Source organism: Epinephelus lanceolatus, chromosome 2, assembly GCF_041903045.1.
Source record: "Epinephelus lanceolatus isolate andai-2023 chromosome 2, ASM4190304v1, whole genome shotgun sequence".
Lineage (NCBI taxonomy): Eukaryota > Metazoa > Chordata > Actinopteri > Perciformes > Serranidae > Epinephelus > Epinephelus lanceolatus.
In genome coordinates, this window is record NC_135735.1 from 27,679,626 (window position 1) to 27,700,872 (window position 21,247).

General features: G+C 39.7%; 2 protein-coding genes across 3 annotated transcripts; both read right to left on the reverse strand.

Moving 5' to 3' along the window:
* Nucleotides 1-1,170: 1,170 nt before the first annotated feature.
* vps26a (VPS26, retromer complex component A) lies at nt 1,171-9,848 on the reverse strand. The gene is made up of 9 exons (XM_033623761.2): nt 9,763-9,848; nt 8,172-8,321; nt 7,591-7,666; nt 6,944-7,100; nt 6,615-6,779; nt 6,138-6,244; nt 5,810-5,911; nt 5,543-5,652; nt 1,171-4,739 (listed from the first exon to the last, which is right to left on the reverse strand). The coding sequence occupies exons 1-9, from the start codon at nt 9,763-9,765 to the stop codon at nt 4,623-4,625; spliced, it is 987 nt and encodes a 328-aa protein (XP_033479652.1). The 5' UTR covers nt 9,766-9,848; the 3' UTR covers nt 1,171-4,622.
* A 1,923-nt stretch (nt 9,849-11,771) lies between these two features.
* srgn (serglycin) lies at nt 11,772-21,247 on the reverse strand. 2 transcript variants are annotated; one of them, XM_033623822.2, is made up of 4 exons: nt 21,063-21,247; nt 18,551-18,692; nt 12,802-13,028; nt 11,772-12,653 (listed from the first exon to the last, which is right to left on the reverse strand). In XM_033623822.2, the coding sequence occupies exons 1-4, from the start codon at nt 21,115-21,117 to the stop codon at nt 12,550-12,552; spliced, it is 528 nt and encodes a 175-aa protein (XP_033479713.1). In that variant the 5' UTR covers nt 21,118-21,247; the 3' UTR covers nt 11,772-12,549. The 2 variants fall into 2 exon arrangements, with proteins under 2 accessions (XP_033479713.1, XP_033479703.1); XM_033623812.2 differs by having other exon boundaries at nt 12,763-13,028; nt 21,063-21,222.

A 21,247-nucleotide genomic window follows, 5' to 3' on the forward strand; every position in this document is an offset into this window, starting at 1 on the left:
TTTAAACAGCTATTCAAACAGCATCATTACTGTACATGTGTGCCTTGGGCTGTTCGCAAAAAAAGGCCACTTTTAAATGTGCAGTTTACTGACACATCACTATGCCACTGTGACAAGTTTTGAGGGAGCGTGCCATTGGCGTGCTGGCTGCAGGAATGTCCACCGGAGCTGTTGCCCATGAACTGAATGTTCATTTCACTGCCATGAGATGTCTCTGGTGTCATTTTTGTGAATTTGGCAGTACATCCAACCAGATCACATGTAATCAGACAACAACCAACCACTGGGATGAGTTTCTCTGAGACAGTTTCTGACAGTTTGTGAGGAGATTCTTCAGCCTCACACAATCTTACAGGTAAAAATGCAGGATGTGGGGGTCCTGAGCTGCAGTGGTTACATGTTGTTTGCTGTTGTGAGGATGGTTGGATGTCCTGCCAAATTCATGGAAATGACACTGGAAACGGCTCACAGTATTGGAATGAACAATAAAGATTGTGGATTATGTTGGCAAAGTGCTCACAAAAACAGATTCTAACAAATTTGTGACAAAACTTGAGAGGAGAAGTGTTGTGTTCATACAAAGTGTTAGCACTTTTATTTCAACTTGTGAAAAATGGGAGCAAACACTTAAGTGCTGAGCTTATATTTTTGTTCAGTGTGTAATTCAAGACAAATGTTTAAGTTGTTTTTTTTTTTACTTAGCTTTTCATTTCTCTCTTAGCAGGCATGTAGCCAGAATTTTAGAGAAAAACTGGTGTCAAAACCCCCAAATTCACCACACCAACACCCTCACAGAACATCGCTTTTCAGAGTTTGAGATGTTACAGTATGCAATGTTTCCTCAGCTGCATTTAGAGAAATGCCTTTTTTCCCCCCCAAGGGAATCAAGCTATTTAAGTCTCTCTGAAACCTCTCACACAATTTTTCCTTGGTGGTCATCCAATAAATGCTGATAAAGCCAGATTCAGACAAATGTAAATTATCTTATTGATTGTGAGTGACTTAAAGGTTGTATTTTAAGTCACTAAAAACTTAAAGGCTGTATTTTCTACATGAATGTCAAGTTGGATAAATTAATTCTTTGTACTAAACATGAGATGTACCTGTTTACAACTGAGAACTGAGCTCATATGACTGGTATGTTAAAGACAAAGTGTTGTTCAAAAGATATTCTGTATAAATTTGCTTTATTCACGATTCATTTTGGCTATATATTTGGGTTTGGTGTATATACACATATTATCATACACACACACGCACACACACACTCACACACACGCACATGTCAATGGCATGATTAGACATTGTATAAAGATTAACATGCAGTAGATAAGACAGGGGCAGAGAGTTTTGGCATTTAAGTGTTTCTTCATTACCTCTGGAGGTATTTAAAGCACACCAAACAAACCCCACCTGTACAGTGTTCAGAAAGACAGAAAATGTCTGACAGGCAGAAAGAAAGCATCACCTGAAAATAAATTACGCTGTTCCCAAACAAAAGAAAACCAGATTGCAAAGGAACAAATAAATTCTCAACTGTAGATGGGTGTTCAGAGGTTTATGAAATGAAACATGTAACATGACAGTATGACTTGCACACGAAAGAGACAAAAAAACAAACAAAAAAATGACTTAATAACGTCTAATTAAAACAAGTAGTGATATATAAATGACAGTATCATTTCCATGAAAGACACAGGAGATCTCTGAGGTGAAGTTGTCCTTGAGTGATGTTTAGTTTCAGCTTCCATGCCCCTTTTAAACAAAGTTAAGCATCAGAGGGGGAAAGTGCAAAATTGGCCACAGATCAGAGCTTAAGGGCAAATTCAACCTACACACAAGACCGGTAACATCACCAAACTGTGTGTTTTTGAGTGTGTGTCTTTAAAGCAGGACCTAAAAACAGCCGGTCTGAGCGTCACAGTGGAATATTGTTTACAGTATGTTGATATGAGATCCCTCCCAGTGCTTACAATAACAGACATAAGCCTTTTTTTAACATTAGTATTCTACTTATACCAAACCAACACGCTCAAAGATGCTGCAACCTGCAAAGAGAAAGTGAAACTGACAGTGAATCTCCTGATCATGGCTAGCGTCATTTAATTTGTCTAATGCATCACTGATATAAATAAAAACCGCTTTTCATGTTGTGATGACAGGTGTTCATTTTCAGGTATGAGACTGGACAACCTCAACTTTCAACCTTTTTTTAACCTTTGAATTTAAGATACTGGAGATATTTCTTAAGTCAGCTGATGTGAGTCAGCCGACACCAGCCCTGACACATGAACTTAAAGGTTCAGTTCACCCAAATTACATGTAAACATATTTCCTATTAAGTTTTAATATCTTTCTATAATCTCTTCTTCCACCTTAATAAAATGGAGGTCAATGGAATCAAATTTGTGGTGCTCAAAGTGCTGAAATCTAACTACTATGCTAATCCAGATAATCCACATGTCTGGCCTGGAAAAGATGTTTTACTTCTGTGTGTAATTTGGGTGAGCTGACCCTTAAAATAACTTAAGGGAGGAAATGGTTTCTATATTCTTCAAGATTAGTCATAAATAAGCGGCACTTTTAAGATCAAACAAAAGGCCTCGTGCCAAAGAAACTTCTTCAAACTCAGAGTGAATCTCCAAATACGTTTGGAGGCAGTTCTGTGGTAACCAGACAGACATCACTGCATCAAATATTCATCTTAACAAGAGATGTTGAAATGTTGTATTGAGCTAAAGAACCTGGATCAAAGTATAATGCTTTTAGAGCTGCAGCAATTAGTCAACTTATTGATTTGGAAAATGACTGAAAACTAATTGGCAACTATTTTGATGGCTGATAAAGCGTGAGAACAATTTACAAGCATTTGCTGCATTTCTCTCTATAATGTAACTGTAAATTGAGTATTTTTAAACAAAAAAAGATACTCATAGATTTCACCACAGCTCTATGAAACTGTGATGGACCCAGTTCACTTTCTTTGGACATTCTATAGACTAAATTCATCAATTAATCGAGAATGTGCAGGTTACTCGATAATGAAATTAAGCATCAATAGCAACACTACATGATTGTTATCTATTTAAATTATTTTAGGAAATAAAATACAGTGAAATGATAATGTTCACCTTGGATCCAACACATTTCTTGTATGGAACGAAATGTGGACTGGAACTGGAAACATATAAAGGTGCGTTCAAACCAAGCACGAGGCAAATTTTTCCACAGGGCACAATTACAACCGAATGGACGTGAATTCACGGCAGATGACGACAATGACAGGAATATGGGAAATATATGTATCCACCCAAGATGAAATTCTTCAGGTTGTGCAAAACATTCATGCAAGTGTGTCGCAAAAGCCTTTTACCATTGAGATCTAGTTGAAATTCTCCTGACGTCACTGAGAAGCAGAGATGGAGGATAAACTTAAACTGTATGGAGATAAAACCAAAAAGGAGAGGGCTCGGAGAAAAGTAAGCGAAGACATGGGACTACATGATAAGTTCTGAAAATATGTACGTGTTACTTTTGTAAACCATATTGCTGAGTTGCATTTTAGCAACACGCTTTGAGTGACTTAGCATTAGCTGCTTTCCCCAGTTAGTTAGCACAACTGTTAGCACAGTAAATATCAAAGACAACCCAGCGGCCATATTCTTACAAGTAACACGAGGCAAAAATCCGCTTCCTGTTTGGTGCTAACACACCCTGAGAGCAAAAAATGTTCATGAAAACGCTATATTTGAAAATGATATATAAAATTAAATTAAGATGTTAAGTTAAGATGAACATTTGTTGGACTAAACAAGACACTTGCATGGAAGAAGCAGCCTGTGGACTGTTGGAACATACTTAACAACAACTAGGAAACACTTGATCTCCCAGCTAGATGGATGGTTGAGAGCACAGTGGTATTAGCATAGCTTAAACTCAGGTATTGTGAATGAACACAGAGCGTCTGTGTTGACTCATAGCTTAGCCTCTCATGTCCTTCGTTCAGGCTGATCCCCACGTCTTGAATACCTTAAGTCATTGACTAGCTCATCCAGAAATTTTGCAGGGGATGTCAGAGGGAAGATGCCGGAGAAATTCCAGGGTAAGTGCTGCCAAAATTTGCAAACAACAGAAGCTCCTGTTGCAGAAGAAAGGGATAACCGTGTGGCGGTTGTCTGTGGCCGCCTCCTCTTTTCCGTCTTTGCTCCTGTTTTATTATGCATTCAGATATCTGACACTGTATGGCTTCATTTGTGTGTGCTTGTGTGTATGTTTGCAGTCTGAGACGCCAAGATGACAAAGGCTGCCTCACTGTTCCTTGCTTGGGTCGGTTTGATTTGCACTCTTGCCTTGACGTTTAGCTTTCAGCCATCTTGGATCGTATGCTTGTGCGTCTGTATGAGAGTGTGTTTCAGTCCTGGCGGGGAGAGAGTGAAGGTGGTCGGACAGCTCTCGTCTGAAGCTGTGGAGTGGTGATGGGGATGTCTGAAGTTATGTCATGTGTATTCATGTATACATTTCTCAGTCCAGGGGGACAGTGGGGCAGCCCGCACACCTCTGGCTGTTCAGCAGTGAAGAGTTGGTGTATTTTCTGTGTGTATTTTCAGTTCATAGTGTCGTCCTCACATCTCTGGCTGCTCTGCATTGACTGGCGGGGTTCGGGCCTCGGGAGACTCGTAGCGCTGATGGAAGTTTCTTTTCCTCATCTTCTCTGGAGCTTTTCTCCACAAAACAATCTCCTAAACACAGAAGCAGAGAATACATGAATGAAAACTCAGAGTAATCCCAATTAAAAATATAGTGGCAGTGTTTACATTCAGTGTCTCTCACCAAAACTCTTTGTATCTAACAAATGTGTCACACCCGAGCTGTTGAGTTCCAGTAGCACCAATCAGAAAACCGAGATGTTGTTGATAGAAGTTGGACAGTGTTGTGTGTACGACACAAATAGGACAGAAGTGCTGATAAACAATATATTACTAAAGCTTTTCCTCCTGTTCATGCACAGGGCAGCCATATTGGATCGGAGTGGTTGGTAAGATCCCTCCAACCTTCCAAGTCAAAAATCTGACGTCAGCGGGCGTTCCTGCTCAGGACTTTTCAGGACCACATTTTAATTTTGATCTCAAGTTCAATTTTGACTTCAGTTCAGATGGAACGCACCAATAAAACCAATAAAAATCTGCAGGGACCATATTTTAAATAATCCTGCATTGATTACATGCAGGTTTGCTTGATAGCAGTGATCTTCTTCACCGCCTTTCCTCGCCATTGCTACTTTTCCTGGGGCATTGCTGCCACTTACTGTTGGTCAATGCGAAATAAACAACAGGGTGTCAATCGTGCCATTCTCATACAAGAAAATGTAAGTCTACATGCGCTTCCAAAATACTAAAAAAGGGGACCCACTTGTATAAACTTTACTCCATAGAGATACTATTTAGAGATATTCTGACACCATTTTTTCCCTTCCTGATTCTAATACCTGAACTTGAATATCAGCCGGAAAAATGTAGAGGTGCTGTGTGTGCAAGTGTGTTACCTGTTGTTTAAAGTATCTTCTGTCCTCCTCATCCACCAGCACCAGATTTAGGAAGTAGCGTACAGAGAACTTCTTGTTGACATCCCTCATGGTGGGTGTCAGGTCATATCCTGTACAGAGACACAGTATGTCATGTGCTACATTCAGTCCTTGTGTACAAATATGCTTATTTAAATGCTTTAATAAGAGGGAAACTGACCATCGTCTACCATATCTTTTTTATAACAGAGAAGAGAAAAAGGGAGGGGAGCACAGGAGAAGACTTACCTGCGAGGAACAGTCTGATGGGGATTGATTCTCCTTTAACTGGAGCACCATCCATGATTTCATACTTTGCAACCGTCTCTGTCTCTGTGGTCGTACTGGGACCTGAAAAGGAGGACAAAAATGACATTAAGCGATAGAATACGGTAAAGTGGAGCAGAGCTGACAGAAGTTTCTGCTCTTACTGCGACTTAATCAGTTTACAGAGGAGTAAACCAGTTACAGCATTTTACAGCTAAAGAAACCTCAAATGTGACGACCTGAAGTTAGCACATGCTCCTGTCTTATGTATAATCCATGTGTTTCATGCGTGGCCATCCTAGATTCTCACCGATGCCTGTTATCTCCTTCTTGATGAGCTGTAGTTCCATGTGTTGGATCTTGATCCTGACCAGCAGGAAGTAGATCTTCCCGACAATCACATCCTTCAGGTGGTATCTGACAAAGAGACACATCAAGAGAGGCTCAACAAACTGAGATGAGGTCAGAGATTATGAGGGGAGATAAGATGTCCTGACTTGCCCTTTGTATCAGCAAACAGGGTAAGCGCTGTGTGGCTTGCTTAAAAAAAATTGCTCACCCTGGCTACATTTTTTCGATGCTTCATGCACCTCCACCTTATTTTCAGAGCAACAGCAAGCTGTTCCTTTGGCTCAAAAGACTCCCTGAATGTTGTTGCTAAGGCAAAAAAAGCCTGGCTCTGTCCAGTTTGCTCTGTAGTACACCCCTCTAGTCTTATTTGGATTAAAGGTTTACTGAGTAAGCAATAAAGACGTTAACAGAAAAGTTAAAATGATATTAATCTTACTTGGATTTATTGTATTCAAACTCAATGTGCAGACAGTCCTCTATGCCGACCTCCATCTTGATCGAGTTGTTGACATCTGGGTAGGTGGCTAACTGGTGGACGATCAACTCGTACTCCTTCACCAGGTCAGACAGACGACGGACTATTGTCACCCTGAGGAAGTACCTGTGAGAAACACACAGACAACACGAGCTTTAGGAGTCAGACTCACAACAATGCTGAGCATGCTGCCGTCCAAAGATAATTCCCCACAGAGTCGCATGTAGACATATCTAACCCAAACAACCCCCCTGCAGTTTGCCTTGTGTCAAACTGTGTAATAAATATACCTTAGCCTGACATTCGCTCCCGTGTAGGACTCATAGGGCTTCTCCACCTGCATGAACTCAAAGTCGTAGCTCCTGTTCTGGGTGAGTTCCCCAGGTAGAGCCAACTCCTTCACCAAATCCACAAACTCATGGGTGTTGCTCTTGTCAGAGAACAGCTCTGAAATACAGCAGAGTGAACATAGAGTGTTGGTGTATAGTTGGACAGTTTAAACACACTACAAAAACTCAGTTTCAGTTCAGTTCAGATTCTACGCTCTTTCAACACATCACTTTTGTCACCCTCCTCCTCCTCATGCGTATATAGTCAGAGGAGGGTTTAGCTGCTCTATGGCAGGCTGCACATGACAACCACATGCTCCGTTAAACCTTTTAGCCACATGAGAAAGCCAGCAGCCGACTGTTGGCAAGCAGTTTTCCAGCTATAAGGCGATGCACTTAATTAGCATTTCAAATATTTCTATCTAGCTGCATATGGCAATTTGGAGGTTATAAGTGTAAACAGAATATATCCATCAGCACCATGCTGCTAACATCAGAGAAACAAAAGAGTTAGGTAGGCTCATCGTAACCATAAATAACAATTAACACTCTAGACACTGAACACCTCTTGCAAAACACAGAGATAAAATAGCTTCAATTATGCTCACCTATCTGTCCAACAAACTCAATGCGGATGCCCTGATGCTCCAGTCGCTTTCCTCCCTGCTTCACATTTAGATTCACCTGGAGAGGAAATATTTCATTAGATCAACTATCACATGAGCCAAAAAGCATATTGTTACAATTATGATATGTCCAATTCATAAATAGATTTGACTTTGCCAGGGAAAATCTAAAATATCCTCTCTTTATAGAGAATAAAAACAAGACAAGAGCTATCCATTATTACTACATATATATTGGATCCTCCAATATGACTTAATAAAGCTGATATTACAGCTGATACATTCGCAGATCCTAAACATAGATGCTACAGTTCCTCTTGAAGTCAGAGCAAATCTTGCACACACATCAAAAGAACATTATTTCCCAGTGGGCTCCGTTAAAGAGAGGATCCCAGAATAGACTGTGGCATGGCAGTGAAGTCTATTATCTACTGACTGAGCATGGTTAACTACTAAAATACAATTATAGCTAATTTAAATTAGGCTTCATGTGTGTAAGACGGCCTTATTGAACCTTGTGGAGCTCTGCATCCTAACCTATAAATAATATAAACTCAGTTTACCTTGCCAGACACAGACTCTCCGTCATAGAACAGGTAATGTTTCTCCACCTTCCCATCTTCTGTCTTTAACTCGGCTGTCTTTCTGTTCTCTGCATCGTTCAGCAGTACGTCTATCTCACACACCGGCCCAAACAGACCTCCTAGGAAACTCTGAAAATATGAAGCACAGTGTAGAAAACAGCATATTACACATGTAAACAGACTATATAAGAAATGCAACCTGTTCAAAGCTGACTCATTGGTGGCTTGTAAGAATTACACATTGACTAAGCCTGTATTTGGAGTAAATTAGAAGTTAATGTGAACAGAGAAGATGGTCTTTTTTAATACTGAAGGGCATGTACTGCACATTATTAAGCAGAATGACAGCTGACATCTGTATTTTTTTTATGTTCAAGGTTCATCTTTCCGGAAATGATTCAAAACAAAGATAGGCAAATCTATGATCACCATGACATTTACCTATCTTGATTTAAAAGACTGAAACACAATGTCAGTCACATTTTAAGCCCGACATTATAAATAATTGGACTGGATAACGGGACTGGAACAGCATTCCAATTTAGAGGCACCAAGTATATTACAGTTTGTTGACACATATTCTCTACGGACTCTGATTACAGACAATGGCATGCAGCTATCTGCAGTAATCACAAACGCCACCACAGCTGCTAAATTAACATGTATACGTGTGTGCACATGTATGGGACTGATGGGTGTGCTCTGGAGATAATCACATTTTGAAGTGGGAACCATGTAACTCCTCCACAGCTACTCCCTATCTGTTATTTCCACACTAACTCAGCCACTTATCACTGGCTGCACAGCCACATTATTTTCCTCTGAGCTGGCACAAAGTCACAAACACATGCTTCAGCATGCAGCAGATCTGGAGGGATAAGCACAATCATCAAGATGCCAGGAGAGACCTCTGGACACGAGTGAGAGGCTTGTGATCGATTTTAACCCGTAAAATGATTTATAGGAGGAATATAGGAGAGAAAATAGGAGTATCCCAGTTTTAAGTCCAAACTCAACTTAATATAAAGCACAACAACAGCGCATCAGGGTCAGTGGGTGTCAACTTGCATCTGTCCTCAACTAAACCTACAAGCTATCAAAGTTTTTCCAGTTAGCATATCCTTTAAACATCAAGATATTAAGATAATTTCAGGAGTCGTTACTGTAATTCAACATGCATGTGTCCTACGGCACAACTTCACATTACACCCCGCTAACCAACCACCAACGTTAGCTAGCAGTGACATTTCTCTCAGCCCTATGCCAGCTGTAGTCACCAAACATAAACAAGCTTTAGTTAATTGAATTATTAACCAACACTTTTAGTTGCTGCCAATAATCTCCACAGCTGCTGGGCCGTTAGCTAGCTTAAAACATCATTTAAAAGGCAGAGACGGCCTCGGACTAATGCTAACTCGACCAGCCTAGCTAGCTTTCCTGTCAGGTTTAAACATTAAATAGCTGTTGTCAAGGGAAACCGCGGGACCGTCTAAACGCTGGGTTTTTGTCAGTTAATCCCCCCGTTCGTCTCGGTGCAGTCCGGACAACTGACGCTTGTTTTTACACTCACCATCTCGGCCGTCTAGACAGTTGAAGCTAACAGCTAGCCTCGCTCCGTGCAGCCTGTCTGTCTGAACCAGGAGGTAGTATCAGGACTTACCGTCATGTGACCCGGGTCATGTGTGTGTTGTCGAGGGGGAGGGGGCTCAGCTCCCATGGGATACAGTCAGGGATACAGTCACAGGTTATAGACACCACGTACACTACTCACATTGTATTATTACAAAAATATTAAATAATGTTGTGATAAGAATAGCAGGTAATCCCAGAATTCATTTTGAGAGCAGACATCTAATTCTCTGATTACTCTGTCATTATTTTAATATTAACGACCATTGCTTATTTAAGTGGCAACTACAGAGTCCTTATGACATTAGTCACTATAATTAGAGCCTAAACACAAACTGTAAAAATACTGTATTTGTTTCAACTGAAAAAAAGTTAGTGTCCAGGCCGCCTTAAATTTTTTAAGTTGATTGAATTAGAGAAGACATGTTGGATAATTACAAAATTGCCTCAACTTGTCTTCTTAAATTCAGTCAACATAAAATTTTACGGCAGCCCAGACACTAACTTAACTTTAAGTTAAAACAAATAGGTGCTTTTTTAGTGTGTCCGGACTCTTTTGGGCTAATGTTTATATCAATATTTAAGAAAAAAATATTAGGTGGTATTCTTTTCTTTCTTTTTTTTAAATAATAAACATATAACAAACATTTTTGATAGGAATCCCTTCAGTTTGGTAATTAAAATATCCAGACTAATATGTGTCTTTATTTTACAGTTGAAAATAAAGCTTATCAGTGCTCTCTGGTGGACAAACTAATGTCGACAGTGCCTCTAAATTTCTCCAGACATATCTTATGCATTTCTCTACTGCTCTTTGTTGTCACATGTCTGCCTACGCATTATGCTGATATAATATAAGCCTATGTGTGACAAGCTAATATTGGAGTAACACCAGCCTGACAGGTCTTTATCTGACTAAGCAGTAGCCCACATCATTTCGTCATGTTGTTCAAAATACCACTTACCTTTTAAAATAAGTGGTGGAGGGTAACTAAGTGCATTTACTTAAGTACTGGACTTCAATACAATTTTGCAGTACTGGTACTTTACTTGAGCATTTCCATGCCATGCTACTTTATACTTTACTTCCTCCACTACATTTCTTTGGCAACTTTAGTCACTAGTTACTTTGCATATTCATATTATTAATACAAAATATAAATCAATAGATTGTGATGTATTGTAACAGATGAAACTACCCAGCTGTATATAAAGTAATAAAATTAGCTCCACATTTACCAGCTGCAGCATCAAAGAGACCAACACATTATTGCATCAACAATAATAATCCAACAATATATTATATATGACTCTACAACGGGCTGTTCTGCATCATGCTTACTTTAACTTTTGGTAGGCCTACTTTAAGCATATTTTGATGCAAATGCTTTTGTACTTTAACTTGAATATGAGCAAGGAAAGTAGAGTATTTTACACTGTAGTATTGGTACTTTTACTTAAGTTAAAGATCTGAGTACTTTTTCCATCACTGTTTAAAATAGCTTTCCACTAACAAATCTGTTTGATGCTTTAATTGTATTGTTTGTTGTGTAAAATAGTTTTGAATTATGAATCTAGATAGATTATACCTATTGCAGTTCAGTTTTATTGATTGATTGCCCTCAGTCTTGTTGTTCCCTTGTTAAATTCAGTAATGCATCACATTCATATTCTCCTATGTTAAAAAACAGATTTATAAAGTCAATTTAGCTTAAGTTTCCATGCAAAAATCAATGTTTTTTTTCTAGGAAAGGGTGCAGCTATAAATCATCCAAAGATAATCTCTCATGTTCATGAGTATAAACATAAGGGCCGGAGCAGGAGAGGACAAAGTCATTAAAACCTGTTTACCCAAATATGACATTCCCAAATACCCAACTGACTGCAGAGATGTACAGTTAACAGAACAGAGAGACAGTTTTGATCAAATCTACTGAAAACACAACTGAATACTATTGTTAGAAATCCTTTATTGTATTTCAAATGCAAATTAGACAACGCAGAGCATGTTAAAATGCATGCATGTGCACAGTACATATTCTGATACTATGTTTCAGCTCACAGTGGTTAAGATTGCATGAATCCGTTCCTGAGGGGTTTAGGTTTGCGAGGATCTCTTGTTCAACTTTGCAGACCAGAAGTTCCCAAACAATGTTATATAACTCTCCTGGGTAAGTGTAAAGTGTCAAAACATTTGAGACAAAGGGATCAAATAATATAAATAAGTCTTTGTTTTTGTGGAACACATGACTCATAGCTTAAAAAAAAAAAAAAGGTTAGGACCACGGCTATACAGAATGAGCAACACGTGGACGAAGGTGTCATCTTATTGCACAGGTATTACAACTATTCGAAAGCATATTTCAAATTTTATAGTAAAAAGCACAGTAAAACTTACATATTTTTTTCCACAAGAAAGCAAAAATACAGGTCCCTGCCAACTTAAACTAAATTAAAATGTGTATACGTCTCATTTATGCAGACCATTCTATTACTTTGGCAGCTACTTTTTCAATGTTTACAGTCTTTTGCCCCTGAAAAGAGTAATTCCCACCAATAGCATTGAGAATATAAAATATATATATTTGGCCTTTGTCAAACTCTGAGCAACCATGTTTTACACCACCAGGTAGTGATGCAATATTTGTTTTACTATTTGAACACACAAGGTAGAGATGAAACAGATGCTAGCCTTGTTTATATGTCTCTGACTGGGTGGGTGTGTATTCTACAGCAGAAGGTGGTCTTCTCTCAGCTCCTGCTCTGCTGGTTTTGCCTCACCAAACACAGGCCTGCTGGGAAACAATCTCCTCATGCCGCTGGGTTTCTCATCTAGAAGCAGAAAAACAAGGAAATGATCAAACTACATGAAGCAGAAAAAAGGATGACATTGACAAATACTGAATCCATGAAACTCAGGACATGTCCCCCTCAAAAATACCTTTGTATAGCTTCGCGTCTTTCTCGATCCCAGACTCACCGGAGCCAGGTGCAAAGGCCCAGTCTGCGAGGAAGCTACCTTCAGCTCCAGAGCCTTCATAACCTCCAGAGCCTTCCTCAGTCTCCACAGGTGACTCTCCCTCTTCACCTGTGATTGGCGATTCACCCTCCTCTGCTCCCTCATCGTACTCCTCTTCCATCTCATCCACTCCCTCCTCCTCCTCCCATGTTGGACTCTCACCTCCGTCCTCCTCAGGCTCGGCCTCTCTGGAAACACAACGAGAGTCAGTTATATATGGCATTTAGCAGGTTGTCGCTGTCTGTTTGAGAAGGCTGTCCTACTTCATCTTTTCAGTAAATCATACTTATAATCATATTACTTCATCGTAATTGACATTTTCACTGCATCGCAAACAAAGTGACACAACTTCACCAATAAACATTAGACACTCTTCCTAAACTTTGCTGCAACTGAACTTGTGGAGCGTTTTGGATTTCAGCTTTAAAGATCCTGAGCAGACACATAAAAATACTTGAAATAATATTCATCTGCAATCTTTTTCCCCCACAAATAGTTCAGCACACTCCCTACAAACTCTTTAAAGCACATTTACTCTTCCTCCCTCATTTAAAGGTTCAGTGTGTAAGATTCAGTGACATCTAGTGGTGAGGTTGCAGAACTGAAACTTCTCCTGTGTACCAAGTGTGTAGGAGAACTATGTTTGCCAATGCAAAAATACAAATGGCCCAATCTAGAGCCAGTGTTTAATTTTTTTAAATTCTGGGATACTGTAGAACAACATAGTGGACGTATGAAGGTATAATATTTGCCCCTAAATCCAACACACTGGACCTTGAACACCCATCTATGCAAATATTCTTTATTTTAAAGGGGTGACTTCCATGACATACCACTGACATTCTATAAACCAAAGGATTAAACGAAAAAAATAAATATTAGTTGCAGTCCTACTGCACATATCTCATTCTGCAAAGTGACTGTGACAACCAAAACACACTTAGGTTGATGGGGGCTTTAAAGGTCCAGACTTGGGTATTGCTATGTTTATGTCTATTCATACTGATTGTACTGTTGCTCAAAAAATGCCAGAGGAATAGTCAGTGTAATAAGCTTTTGGTTTTACTTTGGTGCAATTATCAGGAGCAGGTAGATGTGCTCTCCTTGCATCTAATATGTTGCACTACTACCAACTACTGGATTTAAACTAAAATCTCTACTTCATAAATAAAACAATAATAACCTTTTCCCATCGATTTCCCACTCTGCTATGAATTCTGTTTTCTAGGTGTTTAAGAGAGCCTCAAGTTTCTCTCAGCTGCTGCTGCACACTTTCTCCCAAAACTCCCACAACACCCAGAAATCTCCTGTATCTATAATTATGTCCATTTTCTCACATTTCAATTCTCCTCCAGCAGTACAGTTAATTACCATTGCCACAAGCCCCAAAACACCTGATTCCTTACAAAAGCAAAACTCTGCATTCTTCATGACTGACGTGTCCTTCATAGCTTCTTTTCTCACACCATAGCTTGTTTTACCTACTTCCTAACACATCTAACCCTGATTATTTCTGTCTCTCTTACTCTCTTTGGGCAGTTATCCTCCCATGCTGCATGATTCCCTTTACAAAGAAGACACTCCACAGTCTCCTTCACATTAATGCTCCCCACATTTACCACATGGCAACAGTTCTTACACTGTAGTGGTTTGGGAACATACCACCTAACTGGGTACGACACATGGTCTAGGAAGACCCTATCCGGCGGCAAGAACTCCAACTCAAAGTGAAGACTAAGACATGAAGTCTTAAACTTCTCTTTTCTTTTTTGTTGTCAAGCGTCTTTATCCTGAAGCTGTCTGTTAGCCCTTTACACTCTTTGAATCTCCTTGCATCGACTCTGCGTGAGACTCTACCAACTACTCCTGTTATTGGAACATTCTTGCTGAGCGGAAAACATACCAGCTGCTGTAAGTGATACACAGCAGCTGTGCATCAATCAGGCAGATAATGTCATATCTTAAAGGGCCTACACAGGAGGTTTCACTTGTTTTTGCTGATGAGACCTCGTCTGAGGGCTGTGTGGGTGTGCACAGACTGTGCTTGAGTGACATATGCCTTGTCTTGCATAGCCACACTTCTCGCTGCACTTTGTTTTAACACTGTGCCAGAGCGGGGCAAAAGTCTGGCTGAATGCATCATAACTCTGCACTAAGGGAAAAAAGCACCCTGGGTTGTTTGTATTTCTTTAAACCAATCACAATCATCCTGGGTGGCGCCACGTACAGCATGTAGAAGAACTCCCAATTTTGTTGTGTCCACACCCCAACAACTAAGTTTGTGGTTCTTAAAAAACAGTTTTGAGGGACTTTTTTAGCTCCTGTAGAGTAGGTACTCGCCCAGCAGAAGAGGAACCAGGACTAATGTAAGTGTACAGCGACTGATCGCATGCACCCAATGCAACACATCATAATGAATAAACACAGACAAATGGACTGACTGTGAAGTCTAGGCTTTACTGAGCATTTATGTGGCGGTGGCACTACAGCCCAGTTTTGACTTGTCAATGTGAAAGTGATGGTGCTATACCAATCACTGGCTGGCTACAGTAATCACATCAGCACTCCTATTGGCAGTGCAAATGCAACAAGCAAAAAAAAACCCTTGACTGTATATAGTTCTCAGGGGAGCTCCCCAGTGGGCAGTTCCTCTCAGGGGGTCCCCAGAACTGGCATGAAAACACCCATTAACAATCAAGACCTACATGCAACAACAGCATTACCTGAACCTGACTTCATCTGACTAAATCATTTATCATATCTGCTTTATAGACAGACCTCCCTTCAGTAGTTGTTGAAATACATCAGTCAAAGTAAAAAAAAAAACAAAGTTAAAAGTTGAATTACAGTATCCTTTTGACATGTAATCTGGTACTTCTCACACATCAGTATCAGACTAATGTGGCACATATGCAGACGCAAAACAATGGACCAGAAGTAGCAGCCCACCAGGCGTCACAGCCCACTTCCTTTCAACACTTCCCTCTGACTTCCTGTTAAAGGTGCGCAGCAAAAAGGAGGGCTGCTACTTAAGCAATTGCTGCCTTAAGCAAGCTGAAATGATGTAGGAGGCCTGATAAGACTCTGACTAACAACACAAACAATCTATAAGAAGAACCCCTATTTCAAAGCACTCTCATTCACTCTGTCTCCAACCATCCTTTCTACCTGCTACCTTCTGACATATCCACACCTTTCCTCTCTTTTTCTTCAAGTCTCACCTAAATCCTGTATCATTTATACATTTTTATAGCTGCTTTGCAACCAAATCATTTAATTCTCAGTTGGACGTTTAATCATTTTAATGACCAGACCTGTGATGGTAGTAGCTCATACAGTCTATCATGTTCATTGGCACACTGATGCTAAAGCAACCAGTCATCCACCTTTTCTATGCCTCTTTGTACAGACCATATGCTTTAGAAAATGTGATATGAAACAGTGTCTTACAACAGATTAAATTTGGAGTTTGCCGTTATTTATGCGCAGAGTACATAATGCTACAGCTGGTTAATTCAATACAAGACACTGTGTGATTTCAGCAACACTGCAGATGGACTGCAGCTTGATAAGATATGATTTGTGGTATTCATTTCAAGTTTCCTGTTTTTAAAATATAAGTTCCTTAACTGATAGCATCGCTGTTGGTTTAAGAGGAACCCTAAAAGAGGAAACTGAAGGCTCAGACCAAGACTGTGACACAGACTTTCTCAGGAATCACACATATTCAGTATAAACTCTTTCACATGTACCACCATGTGTTAAACACACACACACACACACACACACACACACACACATGTAGTTCTTTACTGGCTCATTAACTCCAGAGGGTCACAGTTTTAAAGTTCAAGGTAAACTACTAAATGAAACAATCTGGACAGAGATAGTCTGAACAAAAGGATGGTTTGAATTCCTTTTAAGAGACTATTAACATATGAGTCATTCACCACTCTTACTGCTCCCAGAGGAATTGGATTGTTTGGGGGTTTTCTTGCAGTTAACTGTGAAGAAGTTGGTTGGGGATGCGAAAACAGATCAACCTTTCACACCAGTGGCCAAAGGGAGTAGATGTGCTATATATGTCTGCTTAACACGCAGTGCGTACAACTTCTGGGTGGACTTAAAAAAAAAAGGTCAGATTTAATGATATGGAAACACAGTTTTAAATAACTGCCCAATTTTTACAGAAACTGACAAAAGATATAAGGCTTAGAAGTAGCTACAAGTTGATTGCTTTCCATTTATTTTAAGGCACAGACATGGCGGTGTGTTCATCTCTTGAACTCTCGGCCATCTATTGTTTTTTAAAAACTTGCCATGACAAATAGCCTAAAATTTAATATCTAATAAATGAATGTGGTTCAGTGACGTCCTTTGATGCTCAAAGAATGCTCTCGTTAGGAAGTAAAATCTAGAATTATTAAATAGAGATTAAATAGAAATGAATAATAATGAATTAATTAATTAACTTTGGCCTACCCAAGCATAAGGGACACATATGGACAGTCCCTTCACCTCAAATACACACACCAGCACGAAGAAGAAATGTATATGAGTTATTATATTGATACCAGAAGTAAGTTTGCATCTCTACAGCTTATTAGATATAATATGTTTCTTTTAGTATATGCCACCTCTAATTTCCCCATATCCTCTACTGACATGTGTTTATACCATACAAAATTCTTCCTTAAAATAATCCTTTGGTGTGTATAGACGATCTGTATGAATTATCTTAAGTGCAGAGAAAGTACCTATATTTCTCCTCGTGATTCCACACGTTTGGGAAGTGAAACAAAGCCAGCCATAGATCAACACCTTACACTTCAAATTACGTGTACTCCTACTTCTGTACTCTGTGACAATATGAAAAAGACCATGAACTCTTAAGGTCTTTCTCACTGCAGCCCGAACCTCCCAGCTTCTCTCTGTCAGCCTTTGTCTTATCCCTCCACGTTGTCTCATATTTTGGCTTTTCTTGGCCACCTACCTTACACTTAAGCACACACACACACACACACACACAGAGGTTGGTTGCTGGAGTTGTGGTGACCAAGATAACAGATCCAATGCAGCATCAGCATTTCTATATTTAAAGTCTGCATTCATCTGACAACAGCATACAGGGATGTCATAGTGGAGGGAAAAGTGGGACTGATGACCCAGGGCCCAAGTTGGAGGGGGGCCTTCTAAAAGCCTGGAATGTGCATTTTGGTTTTGTTTATAATTCTTCATTTCTAAGCAATCAGTGCAATGACTACATTAAAAATGGTTGAGTAAGTCAATTGAAAGACTTCACTTGGCAAAAAATGGAAGCTCTGTGAGGCCCCTCTCAAGCCTGCACCTCTCTAAACACAGCTAGAGCCATGTGCTAGAGCATGTACACACTGTCATGTCTTTCCCCAAGAATGGGAAATTGGGGTTTTAAAAAAAGAAAAAAAATAAATGCTGAGGAAAAACTCAAACTGACTTTGTAAAAGAAAAATTGACAGGGTGGGTTAGATACATGGATCAAGAGATGAAGGGCGGGGGGCCAACAGAGACTGTGCATAGCAGCCACAATTTGGTGCTACACCCCAGACAGTATACTTTATTTTGTTTTTCCAGACTTAATTTAACATTGATGTGAACTCACTGCTGCAAAGACATTCTCATCCCATCCCACACACATACACACACACACACACACACACACACAAACACTTACAGATACTGTGCAGTGGCAGCAGGCAGTTTGGCTGGTAGGTCTGGACTCCACGCCATTTCTTTACTTTTCTGAGTGACACAGTTGGCCTGGTCGCCCTCGGGGTTACATCTCACAAACTTATACACAGCAGTTGTGGGCGCTCCTACAGAGAGACAGAGAGTTGTTAATGTTCAAGTTATGTGTTGTTTTTTTCATGCAATATTTCATGTCACATTTCACTTCAGTCAGACAGTTCTTGGGTAATATCTGGTTGCTCATCTGGATCAGCTCAGTGTGACAATTAGGGTTCACTAGTTCCATATTTGCAGTGTTTCAAGAGATTACAACATTATTCTGCAACAGGGTAAATAGACGGTTGGCCTGATGGGCTTCTGCAGTGTTAACGTCCATCAGAATAAAAGATTATTCTGCTTAAGAAGAGGAAGTAACGATACCACAGCCTTTTCTTAACACATTGCAGCAAGTTGATCGTAGAGCTTATCTGATGCTTAAAGTATTAACAGTTATTTTCCACCAATATTCAGTGTAAAGAAGTTAGCCGATCACTTATTGTCTGTTTTATTGCTACAGCAAGCAAGATAAGACGGTGGGATCTCGACATTTCAACAACTGGTGTTGGGTGTTCATTCATGGTTTCATTATTGCTGCATCAAAAAATTGCACAAGTTGTCTGTCAAAACACCTTTTCCTGTTTTGCACACACTGTTGGGCTCTTGGCATTGTTTAAAATGTTTTTAAAAAGTCTCCTGGCTCTTGGAAAATCTTCCAAACTATTAAGTGTTTAAAAAACACTTAGTTGTCTGTGTGACATTTCTGCAGCACACCAATACAATCCAAAGCTAATCTACCACCATCTGTCATGGAGGCCACTGATATCTGACAGTTGTATCAGTGTCATTTAATTGGGTGTTTTTAGATGGGTGGCTTCCTGTCACAAGTAGTTTGGATCTTATGAGTTAACACAAGGGACAGTCACTAAAAAGGCAATTTCAGGCCTAATAGGAACCGATGACGATCTGTTGATTGAGCTTAGGCTAGTGTCACGAATGTACATCTTGTGACACCTATAATACATTCATTTGGCATTTTATAATTTAATGTTTAATCCAAATTCTACTGAATAAAATCTTGATTTAGCTGCTGTTTTATTTAGACTTGTAATTGGCAAAATCCAATAATCTAGGGTGTCAAACATACGACCCGGAGGCCAGAACCAGCACACCAAAGGGTTCAATCCGGCCTACTGGATGACCAGGCCAAGTACAAAGTTTTAAGGGCCAGGTTAAAAAGTGATTAGCTGCTTCAGAGGCCTATACTTATCTGGAAAAAAAAACACCCAAATACTTACAGATATTAAAAATTGTGCGAAATATTATCAGTCTGCAGCTTCAGCACAAAAATAATCTGCATCAAAATCCTGTTTTAAAACAATATAATTGGAACTGCACCTATTTTTCTGAGGACATCTCAGGTTGTTCGTCTGTTTTATGAAAGGATGAACATTTACAGAATGTATTTGTGCATGTTTACATGAAAAGAAAGGGAAAAATCAGAATGATATAAATTGATCGATGGTGAAGAGAGTGTATTTATGTCATAGACTTGCTTAGTGATGGATTAGTAGGCCTATAGTTTGGGATTGGGGGTAAGGCTAAGACATGTTGCTTCTTCCTGCTCCTTTTCGGACATGAAATGTTAATTAATGTTTCTCATTGTAAATCTCTTCATGATTTATTGTTTGTTTCTGTTTGTAGGGTTTTTTCTACAATAGGTATATCCTGTGTTATTTTATTATTTTTATTAAATGTTCAATATAATTCAGGCAAATCAAAATTAAAATAAAATCTCCCTGTAATATTTTGTTTAGAAACATCTGAAAACACATAAAAGAATTGCTATTTTTATTTACTTATTAGGGTTTCCCCATGCAGTTTCCTTGTGTCATCGTGAGAGTCCAAAAAGCCCCTTAATATGTACTGTAGGAGACACAGTGTTCAACAAGCCACAACGAAACTTGACTCGGAAACTGAAACGCCTTTGCTTTCCGATCTAATATGAACTACACCAGACAGGGGCTCCCACATATTTTCCCCACATGTACCTGAAAGTGTTCACCTCAGTTTCTCATCTTAAAGTATAATGGTAATGATGTATTCACACTTTAAAGTTGTGTTTCTGTTCATGCCATTTGCGCAGCAGTGAGTAGCCTACAGACGAACCTGAGGTGACGTCTTGACATATGAGTCACACACTTACGGTAACCCCATTATGCTGACACAGTGAGACAAATAGTGGCACAGTTCCTAATTCTGCCTGTCAATCAAAGACCCCTGACGGCCCTCAGACCCCAGTTTGGCTCACTCCCTGAGCTATTATTGTGGGGCTGTGTGTGTAAGCTGTCAGGGTGATGACATGTTTCCACTACAACCTGCCCAAATACAGTCCACATGAAGTCTGCAGCGACCTCCGCCTCAACAGTCACAAATATTTAGCGATAAAATACTCGACTTACCCTTTCCGTTATGCAGGGCGAGGCAGCAGATAACGAGGGCCAGAATCAGCTTCATCCTCAGCTTTGTCTCTCTTTGACTCAAACACCTAGAAAATGTGTGAAGGCTCTCCTTCTCCAAAATGAACCTTGTTGCGCTGGTGTTGAAGAATAAGAGTAAACTGCAAACTCCCCCTGAAGGAGCTCAG

What these genes read in the sequence shown, in the direction of transcription:
- srgn (XM_033623812.2), bottom strand. Translation starts at nt 21,117, where the DNA reads ATGAAGCTGATTCTGGCCCTCGTTATCTGCTGCCTCGCCCTGCATAAC. An exon ending in GCTGCCACTGCACAGTATCT is followed by an intron (nt 13,029 to 18,550) that starts GTAAGTGTTTGT and finishes TTGTGTTTCCAG; the next exon opens with AGAGGCCGAGCCTGAGGAGG. An exon ending in AGACGCGAAGCTATACAAAG is followed by an intron (nt 12,654 to 12,762) that starts GTATTTTTGAGG and finishes TTCTGCTTCTAG; the next exon opens with ATGAGAAACCCAGCGGCATG.
- vps26a (XM_033623761.2), bottom strand. An exon ending in TGAGTTTGTTGGACAGATAG is followed by an intron (nt 7,101 to 7,590) that starts GTGAGCATAATT and finishes GCTGTATTTCAG; the next exon opens with AGCTGTTCTCTGACAAGAGC. An exon ending in GAAGATACTTTAAACAACAG is followed by an intron (nt 4,740 to 5,542) that starts GTAACACACTTG and finishes TTCTGTGTTTAG; the next exon opens with GAGATTGTTTTGTGGAGAAA.